Raw genomic sequence first — 11,400 nt, forward strand, 5'->3', positions numbered from 1 at the left:
TCAAAACAATGGAAATGTTTTGTTTTGTTTTTCTGTTTCAGGCCTATTCTATCTGAGAGAAATGAGTTGCTCATTCAGTTTTTGTCTGATCTAAGTTTAACAGCTGATGGTTTTATTGGCCATTACAAATTCAGACCAAAAAAATTACCCACAACCACAGTTCCACCTACTACAACAACAGTCCCTGCTACAACAAGTAAGTTTTACTGGCTTTATTTCATATGTCAGAAAAATAAATTATTCCAGGGCAAGGAAGAGGGGTACAGAAAAATATAATAGAAAGTGTATTTAAAAAAATATACAGTTTGTGGTTTGTTAGTATTTCAGATGTTGAGGGAATAAATGAAAATTAATGTACTCAAGGGAGCACGTAGAATCTACTTAACACAATCAAAAGGAAAACTCTCCAGGCTGGAGTTCACTGTAGCGGTAACTGGTAGAAAACGCAAAGAAAGCCTTTACTCACTGTAGCTGAAAGAATTTTCCTATCTCTGCTCATTTTCTGGCAGTTAGCAAACATCTTTCACCATGATAATTCAATAGTACAACAGATGAGCAAAATTCTTTTGTATAAGAAGCCCTAAATATTGCAGGAAAATAGTTTTGTTTAGATTTTTAAAGGAACTATTTCTTATATACAAATGAGTATGTAAAAATCTGACCATGTTTTTCTTCATCTAGTTATTAAGCTAAAGCAAAATTGGTACGGAAGCCACCTGAGCCCTCTTTAGATCCTGTCAACATCCTGTCAACATGACACACTTAGAATTATATTTAGCCAAAAATTATCAGGGACTGGAATTTATAAAGAAATATGTCATACTAAAAATAAGTTTTCTTTAATATTTAAGACTAGACAGTTTATATGAAAGATCAGAGGGGAATTCCTCTGCAGGCCTTGGCAAAAATTACCTCATTAGTGAGATACTGAAAGGATAAATCTTCTGATTTCCATAACCTGAACGAGAGAGATTTAAGATACAGTTATAGCACAAAACCAAATTATTTATGATGTTTTTGCAACACATGCCCTGATTTGTATTTAAAACATATCAAATGTCAGGACAACACTGGCCTGTCAGCAGGAAAGCAAGAAGCTGTGGTGCTTAAATACTGATCATGAAAGATATTTAAAATAGGTGAAAATAAGCATTATAAAAGTGAAATCATAATGAACTATAAATCATTCTGATGTGACTGGTACTCTAATAATACACAGTACAGCTACTCTTCACTATAAAGCACTTCCTAGCAAAGTTATTACTTCCAAAACTTGGTCTAAACTAATGCAGGTTGCCAGATGTCTCATACTGCAAGATCTGCATTCAGGGTTTTGCCCTGCTGTTTTGCTCTATGTCATCTAGGGGGGTGTGTGTGTGTGGAGGCAGGTATACATGCAAAAGAGATGTACTTTAATAATTAATTCTAGATCAATTATTGTGACACTATCAATGTTAGATAATAAAAAAATAAAAAGAAAAAAAAGCAAAGTCGTCTCAGAGAGAGGACAACAGAGGGAAGGTACTCAAAAGGAGAACCTATTAGGCAGCAGAAATAAGAAATCCTTTCAGTAACTGGTCAACTCCACATAGCGTAGTTATATATGAAAAAATCCCACAGTGCAGTTTGGCTCAATTTCTGATGAATCAAATCACTTGCAGTCAAATATGTCCAGTTCAAACAGACTTAGCTTATTATCTTGCAAATCAGAATTGTTCAAACTTGCACAAAACTCCAAGCATTAATAAAACATTTAGCTTCAGTAGGCCCTTTCAATAATGACCTCAGTCTATGTCTTGCATAAAACTATTAGTACTAGAAGAAACAACAAAGTGCTGTAAAAGCCTGAAATATTCAATACAATAATGAAAGTAATGAAGAGCAATCCAATACAGTCACATATTGTTGCAAAGCTGTTTTTTTTTTTTAATTATTTCATTGGATCAAATCATACATTTGTCTATCAGTCCAGCTACATGTAAAATGGTAGGCAACCAAAGTTTTAACTCAGATCTTCTCCAATCTGTATTTTGCTAAAGCACATTACTCAGCTGTACAAACCGCTGGCAACTTTTACTCACCACTCAGTGAAGTTTCTCACCAACCAAAATTCACTAAAGTCGGAAGTAAAACACGAAGTATTAGCACAAATACAAATCAAAGATACAAAATAAGAGTATTTTTTAAACACATAATCCCAGTTTTAAATTTAGAAAATCAGAGCACCTCAATAAATTTTTAGCAGCTACCGTACTGGCATACACCTGTGACTCAGCCTGGTACATTTATTACCTTCCTGCTAAGGACACTGAATTAGAAGTCTCCAAGGACATTTAATTCTTAGCTTTGCAGTGCTGCACATAGCAGTGAGATAGAAAATATCTGACTGACCTGGCAACTGATGCCATGAGATAGGAAAACTAATTAAATGTCATGTCTTTGCAGTGTTAACTGTAATTTGAAATAATAATTTGAAAAAAACATTTGGTTTAAAGTTTCAGTAGCTGAATATGGCGTATTATTACTACATTGTACTCTATATGGAAGTCACTACTATTAAAAAAAAACAGAAAAGAAAAAAGCCTTCACCATATTATTAAAAACATTTTAGAAATCCACATCAGCAGGAAAGAGCTATGCAGACAATTCAAGGCAAAGGAAGTGGTGGCAGGGAGAGCTGTACTCATTCGGTGCCTGCACACATCTCACTGTAGGACTGAGCAGACAGCAAGTGGAGTACGACTAGTTTTGCCTCCGGAGATGCAGCAAACATCTCCGTACCACTTTTCCTTATAGGAGACATTGAACTTTCTAAAGAATTTCTCTGAGAGAGCTTAATACCAACAAATATGAAGACCAAAAGAAAACATCAATGCATAGAGTCCTATTTTTAAGCTTAGGGTTTGAAAGGCAAAACAGTGAATATGCAGATCTTCTAACAGCCATGGACATAAAACTGAAGACAAAGTAATTTCACAGCCATTCAGTTGAATCTCAGAAACTCAAAACATTATAAAAATAATTGATTCATTCCCTTAAAATAGAAGTATAAATACAAATAACTGTTTGGAAAATTGATCAGAAGCTCTTATTCAAAAAGTACAGGCTGAATAAGTTTTTTGTAAAATATTCCATTCTAAAGAAAATTTAAAAAAATGCAAGGATATTCTTCATAACTAATTTAGCTTTTCTGGGAAATTAGGGTTGTGTAGATTGTCTGTCTCTCAGCTCTGTCTTTCCAGTAATTGCGACCTCATTGGCCAGTTCCAAATAAATTTGAAAGGGGTGTAAAGCCTTAAAAATATCATGTGCCAACATGTTATGTGAAAATGGCTAGGTGGGTAAAGGAGAGACCATCCGTGTCCACGTCAAGGAGGGAAAAAAAAAATAAGTATTTACTTGTTTTCAGACAAAGCATTCAGTTTCAGGAAGAAAACGTGCTAAGGATATTCTGCCCCTAATAATAGGTAGACTCTTTGGCAATTATATCGTCTTTTTAGTAATTTCAGCAGTAAAAATTATATGGAATTTTATGTCATGAAGCGATATAAAAAAATTTTTTTTTTAAATCACGAATTTGAACTGTGATCTCTTCCATCACAGTACAGTAATTTCAGATCAAAGTCCACCCCCCTCTCTCTGAAGTAAATGTTACTGTATTATAACATTACCATACTTCAAAAGTACTATTAAGGCTATACGGCAATAGGTAACAACACTAGAAAGCTGCACACTTAAGATCACGTTGCAATCAAATGCACGTTTTCTGCAAAATCCCAATATATAAGGCCACTAGAACAGATATGTAGCTGAGACATGTGAAATGAAGAAAATTTGAGGTGATGACAGAAAGAAAGGGGGGGGCGGAAGGGGCGGTATTGTCAGCTTTTGCTGTTCATCCCTTGCAATACCAGATCTAGTTAAGCTATGTATCAGGATTTTTTTTTTTTTTTAATTCATACTGCTTAGCTAGTGTTTCAACATATGTCATTTCAATTTTATTTTGATTTTTGCTCTTCAAAAAGCTTTGAAACCTACAGTTGCCCTGTGCCAACAAAAGTGTAGAAGGAGTGGGACTCTTGAAAGCAATTACTGTTCAAGCAACTTCGGTAAGAGCAGCAAAGTTTATTTCTTTTTAATTAGTGTCTTGGGACTGCATGTTTAGACTCACAGTGATTTTTACCAGATGTGGTTTTAAGTTGTCATTAATATACAGGCAATATTTTTATATCTTACGTGCATATCTGACATTAGCATCTGTATAGCACTCAGTACATTCCTGGAGATGTTCTGAAACAGGTACTGCGTGTGCGTCTAAAGCAAACGCACTTTCCCAGTCTAAAAAGCCCGTGGCTAACCGTAAGGCAACCTGCTATAGGGACGTATCGATTCAGCACTCAATTACTGCACCGGCAGCTCGTTTGTCTGCAACCAGACAATGCACATTTTCTGCTGTACCTTCTGACGTTACTCATCATACCACAGTTCAGTTTATAGACTGCCAAAGTACTCCAAAAAAAATCTAGAAGACATGAAAGCTTGCAAGCGCTACTTCCATACTTGGATGCAAATCACTAATTAAAGAACGGTGTTTGCTGTGCTTGGACAACATCGTCACTGCTGATTCGTTCAGTTAAGACTCAGTATTATTACTGGAAGCTTCTTTAGTCCCTTATACCACACCTAAACCTTAAACAGGACCCCCCCCCCCCGTTTTTCCTTCGGTGTACGACCCGCTGAGCGTGCGGCTCATCCCAGGAGGTCGAGGTCGCCGGCAGCCTGCTGCCCCCGGAAAGGGCGAGCGGCTCTGCCAGAGCAGCGGCTGCAGGCGGTGGCTGCACCCCAGGCAGAGGGGAGCCGCTGCAGCGCGACCCCCTCCCGCCCGGCCCTCCGGCTGCGGAACCCGAAGCTGGTACAGGTCAGGTCGGAGGCGGCCTTCAGGCTCTTCTAATCTGCAACCGGCAGAGGCCGGCCCAGGATCAGAAGGGGCGAGGGGTGGGGAGGCCTTTCTGCCCCCGTCGCGCGGGGGCTGGCGGCCAGTGGCACCGTACAGACTTGCTCTTCGCCTCCAGCACTGGGGCAATAAACCACCTTCGCCCTCACCTTTTCTTGAATACTCGACACTCCTCATTCTTTTCCACGGCAGCACTAAGAGTAAAAATATTTTGAATGCCACTGTGGATGAAAGTGTCTCCTAAAATAAGATCAGAAAGTGTGCTGAACCCTGTTGTTCAAATATGATTTCTTCCATGTTTATTTGCTGACTTTATGGATTTAGAAAATAAGAGCCATTTCTCCTCCATCTTGCATTTCATATGTAATTATTCTTCCTAGAAGTCTAACCATAATATCCAGTATTGTAACATGCACAGTTCTCTTTTCATCGAGCTTGAAAATTCCTATTTAAAAGCTCAGAATTAAAGGAATATAATGCATAAATTCACAAAAGCCTGATCCAAAATGCGGATTACACAGATTTTAAAAATAAATTAGGCAGTACACACTTGATAATTAGGATAGGGTTTTTTATTTATTTACAAAAGGTGACTTGAAGGAAAAAATATTGCTGATAACATCTACCATTCCCTTTTGGTATATAAAAATGGCCTACAAGTTATTTTAGTCTTATTAGTATAAAGGGGAAAAAAAATGATACTTCTGTTTTCATACTGAGAGGTCTTTGGGAGAAATCAGCAGTCCTATCAGTATCAGGCCTCAGGAAGATGAAGATTTAGCTCCCAGGCATTAATTATTCCCTGATACTCATTTGAGAGTGTCAGAGAGCTGCTTTTTTTGTTTTGTTTTTGTTCTGCTTTGGGTTTTTTTTGGGGGGGGGAAGGGAAGAAGAATAGGGGGAGCACTGGGACACTATAAACAGGACTGTGATTTAAAAGATATAAGGAAAGGACCAGAATCAAGGGGGCTGTAATAATAAACCCAGACTGGCTTGCTTTATTATAAGGAAGAAAAAAAGGTGTGTGTGTGTGGGGGGGGGTATTTTTGAATTTTGCTTTGCAACTCCCGTTCCAGAGAAAGCACTGGTATTTTGTGCAGTCTCATTATTCAAACATTTGGAATGTCAACTGCCACGTGCCTCATTTTAATCGGTTTGAGAAGAGCGGTGTTTTAGATATGCCATGTATTCAACATCCCCTTGGTACCAATGAAGCCAGTGGGGACACTTCTTTGGAGAAACAGATCAACCATTTTTGATATCTGCCTTGCTGCTTTATCTAACTGTGCCCGCCACGTCCTCTCCTCTCAACTTAAAACCAAATCCATGATACAAACCTGTTTGAGATACTGGCAATGAGGAATTCCACTGCAAGATATTATTTAATAATAGTAGCTAAACTGTTTTTAGTGCAGCTTCTATCAGCTTTAAGATTAGTTATTAAACACTATAATGTGAAATTATTTTTTATTTAAATGATCAAACTTAGAACTGGACTTTCAAATGACTGACATTCAAGGAACAGTTTTATATTTGCTAAGGAAAATTAATGAAGCCAAAGTTTATCGATAGTGAGTTATCCATTAGAGGTGAAGCCCACATTTTGACTGACTGTCTCCAGTATTGTTTGCATCCCTATCACAAGTTAATATGCTTTTCAGTCTCTATGGTGCCTCAATATTTATTAAAAAATAAATTTAAAAAAAATGCATTAAACATCTTTTCTTCTAGTAATAACTGGAACTGTAATCACAACAATGACACGGGCTGGCAGTCTACATGCAACAATATCAATCATTAATGTATATAAGGAGGGAAATTTAGCAATTCAACAAGCAGGCAAGAGTATGAGTGCCAAGATTACTGTTGTATGTAAGCAATGTCCTCTGATCAGAAGAGGTAAGTACACAAAAATAACTGCTCTGCCTGTTTGTAAGAGACAACAGTTTTGAATACTGCTTTTAGAAATATGACCATAAAAATCAGTAAAATTACAGTAATTGATTCTATAATCAACTACTAATATTAAAATCAGTTACTTTAAGATAAAAAAAAGTTATCCAGATTTATATTGCATTTCTAAGGTTTATCTATATAGGATTAGACTCACTTAGATCAACCGAGTTTGAAAGACATTGTTCACATGATATAAAATTTGGTCTGGTTCTCAAATGAAGCACAGGTTTTGTTTTACATGTACGTACTTTGGAGCTAATTTTTATATACAGTTATTTAGAAAGGAAAAACACGAGCATGCTAAACCTAAAAGAGCACTGTGTCACAGCAATTGACAAAAATCAATACATTTCCTGTTGCTTCTATTCTGTATACATTTACATCTCTACTGTAGAAATACTACTGGTATTAAACCCACTTTATACATGCTAACAGCTAATACTTGTACAGCTATCTCAAACAGTATTATACAGACTAGATCAACCAAGATAATTTCCAAGTAAGAAATACTGAGACTAGGTTTCACAGAATCAACTAGGTAAAAAAATAAAGCAGTTATCAGCTCTGTGCCTCCTGAGTAAACAACAGGAAGAACAAGGACAAACGGACCCATAGCAGGGAGCAGTCAAAATAATTTAATAAGCATATGAAGAAATATAACATGCAGGACACCACTGGTATTTAAGCATATGAATTCAAAGTGGGCAGTACCAAAGTGAAAAATCTTTGTCAAAAACTAGCTTTTGCTTTTACCTTTAGCTGTCTGGAAACTAGACATCTGTCTGGGAGACATAACATCCTTGCTGGAACACTTTGTCTCCTTCTAGGCAGACTGCTGGCTCCAAACCACACACTTCTGTTTCTCTTCCTAAGTCTCCTTGAATTATTTAATAGCCATTACTTAATATCTAAACTTTCTGCTTTTTTTTCCTCAATCCCCTATAAAACCACCCCTTCATGCCTGATGCCTTGCAAACCCCTAGCCCTTCTAAACCATTAAATATCTGATTGCTCGAAAGCCAGAGCTAACCATATGTTAAAGCCCACCTCCTGTTACTGGCTTTCCTGATTGCCTCTCCATGTGTCTGAAATAGCTTACCCACTTGCATCCCTGTCATCCTATCTCACTATCCCTCTTCCCCCCATACAAACACAGTGCCTCTTTGCACCTTGACTTGCCCAGTTGGTACTTTCTTTGGGGAAGGTGAATGAAAATACCAAGTGCATTATCCTACCATCTGAGCACATGAGAAAATATGACATATTCTTCTCTAGGTATTAATCAATTGATCCAGTGTTTATATTGTATTTCTAATGGTTTTCAGACTCATTTGACAGTCAATATTGACTAAATACCTACTACTTATTTAACTATATAATACATACTTATGTAGCTATACAGTAGATACTTAATATCTACTCACATGAAGTACATAAATATACCTTATTGTATAACAAGAATAGCAAAAATGGGTATGGAAGTACACGTGTTGGGTAGGAAGGAACAAATGTAAAAAGGTAACAGAGTACAAATTAATAAAGGCCACAGAAATAGGACTGTACTTACCAAATCACATCCAGGACTTCCGTCTTGTAATGTCATACTCTCCTTTGTAGGTTTAAACTACATCATAATGGGCCAGGTAGAAGAAGACGGCAGAGGCAAAGTCTTGCCCAACAGCTTTGTCATGAGTTTCAAGACTAAGAACCAAAAGATCCTGAATGCCTTGAAAAACAAAACATGTTAAAACTAAACTCTGCAGCTGTCTTCTATCATCTCTTTTGAAAAATAATTTTCACTTAGTATAAGTCATGAAAATACAACTGACCATAAACACTAAGACCATGCTTACCCATTCGTCCCAGCCTCCCACCTAAATATACCCTGACACAAAGCGGTTTCTATTGTATACACCTATCAAGAGAACAGACCCTTAAATCTTGAGGATTTGCAGACATTGGATATGAAACATACCCAATTCCAATTACTTGGAAGTTATTAATTTATAATTGTCCAATTTTTTAAGGAGTTATGTGAGTATGTAAAATAAGAACTTTAAGTGCAATATTTATAGTAACTCATTTTAACTTAGCTTTTTCCTCAGAAGTTTTTTTATTATATGGATTCCAGCATTATTATCTGTGCTTAATAAAATATTTTAAGATTAAATCATATACCAACTAGTTATTCATTATGTATGAAGTGGGGCAGGCTAAACATAGAAACTCATTTTTGATCATTTACATGCTTTGATGCTTTGGGTCTTGCATACTATGACTGACACTACACTTCCTTGCTGATTAAAGGCCTGATTTTACTTCCATTGAAGTCAGTGAATCATTGATGCGAACAGGAACTGGATTTACTCTTCAAAGAGTTAGACTCAACTGTATTACAGCAACAAGCTTTTCTCTACTGATGACTATATTCTAGTTAGCAAATGTCATTATTAAGTTCCCTAAGGTAAGGAAAAACATAGGAATTAATTCAGTGGCAAGAAAGTACACATGCAAATAGTTTAAATTTTTGTTTTTACTATGAAAGAAAGGACAACAGAGCAATGCTCAGTCTGGAAGCAGTAGTGTAAATAGCATATCTGGCTAATTTATTTCATTCATATATGTGGAAATTCAAGAAAAGAGGCATTTTTGAGGAACAGACTGGAGGCAGTGAGACAGAACATTACATTATTTAGAGATCTTTGCCAGGTCTATCTATTGTATCCAGTCATATATTATTCTGAATTATTCATATGTTATTCTGAAACTGAAAGGCAATAACTGAAGATGGAAGAATAGGAACAGATTATAGATACAGATTAATGCTGAAGAAGTCGAAGAACAATTTGATCAAAAGCAGATATTAAATACATGCTTTTCAAATTGTGTTAAAACTTAAAAACTAATAAAAATGGCATGGAACAGAATCTTGGGTCCCTTTAAGTACCTAATTAATTGTTTTTCTTGTACATAAATACCATACAAGTGTTCTTTTATTTCTTGATAACCTGTAATTATGTACAGGAAACTTAAAACTAATGATATAAGTAGTCCCTACTAGAACTGCTCACTGCTTATTTCACTAGTGAATGTGAATTACGGTTTTCCTTCAATTATTGATTCTCATATATAGTGCCAACACGTACTGCCACAGTGCAACTAGGCAGCGCAGCAGAGTCCATGAAGGTTTAATGGGTAGCTAGGCAGAAGACAAAAAGAAAAGGATGAGGAACAAAGGTACAGAAAGGTTATGCTGGCAGGTCACATCAAACAGCCCAGCGCTATGACCACGCTTTCCAGATGGCTAGGCCTTTGCCTTACTCACTAAACCAAATGGCATTTCTCCCTAGGGAAGCGATAGTGACACTGGTTTACAAACCAGTTTTGTAATTTTACACCTCATTTTCCAGTAATGATTCCTATACAGATTAAGGATTTTTATGCATTGTACTATCTGTTTTCCCCTGTACCAGCCTGGAGAGAAGCAGGGTGGAAATCATGCTCAGGACTGTCTTGAACTACAATAACCTGTTTTTATTTATGAGGACATGACCATCTGTCATGCAACTTTTTCAGTGTGGCAAGAAGAGCCTGGCAGTCTGCTCCTTTTCTCCCAAACAGTAAGTAGGGAAGGCTCCTGTCTGCCTGCTCTCCTCAACCCTCTCCATAGACCAGTTTCTTTCCAACTTGAACATTTCTTTTCACAGATCCTCAAAAAGCAATTTCTTTTCCTTCACAAAAGAAAGAAAACCCCAAGTTCTATTTAACATTTTAACTTTAAATCACTCTAACATATTTCCCAGGGCTGGCAAACACATTGCAGTAGGGAGGATACTCAGAAGCCACATGAATACACCCTCTTAGACCTATGTGCTCACTGCACTTAGAACCTAAATGGATTTCTGCTACTGCATGGAAGAGCCAAGGCTGATCAGCCTGTTTGTGGAAAAAAAGCACAGACAGTGCAGTGGCCCTGCAAAGGGAAACGGGAGCCAAGACATGCACAAAGAAACACGGAACAGTGCCAGTTTTCTCAAGTGAGAATCAGTTACAAAAAGTAGATATCTTTCTGAAAAGAAAGTTTTTAAAAGTAGGTATAACAGTAAATTTCAGATTTTTAAGATTTTTCAGATTTTAAAATCTATCCTGCAAGCAAGTAGAATCAAAGTTCTCTAACTGCAATATAATTTCTGAAACTACTTCAACAGAAATAATGAACAACCAAACATACTTTATCAAGAGAGTAAAGTGACTATGGATAATGAATGTTTTTTACCCTTTGGCTGCAAATGAAGGTGGCATGAAAATTTCCATCTCCTTTCTGCATCTACAAGATCTAAAAGAAAAGTTAGTTCCATCAAGGCAAAGCTAGCTCTATGGGAAAAAAAGCCATTAGCTTAGAAGGAGAGAAAAACAGCAACAAAAATGAACAGCATTCTTCAGTAGTCTCAATAAAAGAATTTACTGCTTTAATGACTTGCACTGAAATC

General features: G+C 36.7%; 1 protein-coding gene across 2 annotated transcripts in view; it reads left to right on the forward strand.

Moving 5' to 3' along the window:
• The window catches only part of PCOLCE2 (procollagen C-endopeptidase enhancer 2), a 29,289-nt gene extending 18,890 nt beyond the window's left edge, over positions 1-10,399 (forward strand). The window contains exons 6-10 of one of the 2 annotated variants that reach the window (XR_010884968.1): positions 42-196; positions 4,026-4,109; positions 6,686-6,853; positions 8,528-9,374; positions 10,384-10,399. Coding sequence is in view for 1 of the 2 variants with exons in the window: in XM_067301462.1 (XP_067157563.1) it covers positions 42-196; positions 4,026-4,109; positions 6,686-6,853; positions 8,528-8,658 (538 nt within the window). In the remaining variant the exon portion in view is untranslated. Of the gene's footprint in view, positions 1-41; positions 197-4,025; positions 4,110-6,685; positions 6,854-8,527; positions 9,781-10,383 lie in introns of those variants that run through there. The other variant, XM_067301462.1, reaches the window with a different exon arrangement.
• Positions 10,400-11,400: the final 1,001 nt, after the last annotated feature.

Source organism: Apteryx mantelli, chromosome 9 (assembly GCF_036417845.1).
Source record: "Apteryx mantelli isolate bAptMan1 chromosome 9, bAptMan1.hap1, whole genome shotgun sequence".
Lineage (NCBI taxonomy): Eukaryota > Metazoa > Chordata > Aves > Apterygiformes > Apterygidae > Apteryx > Apteryx mantelli.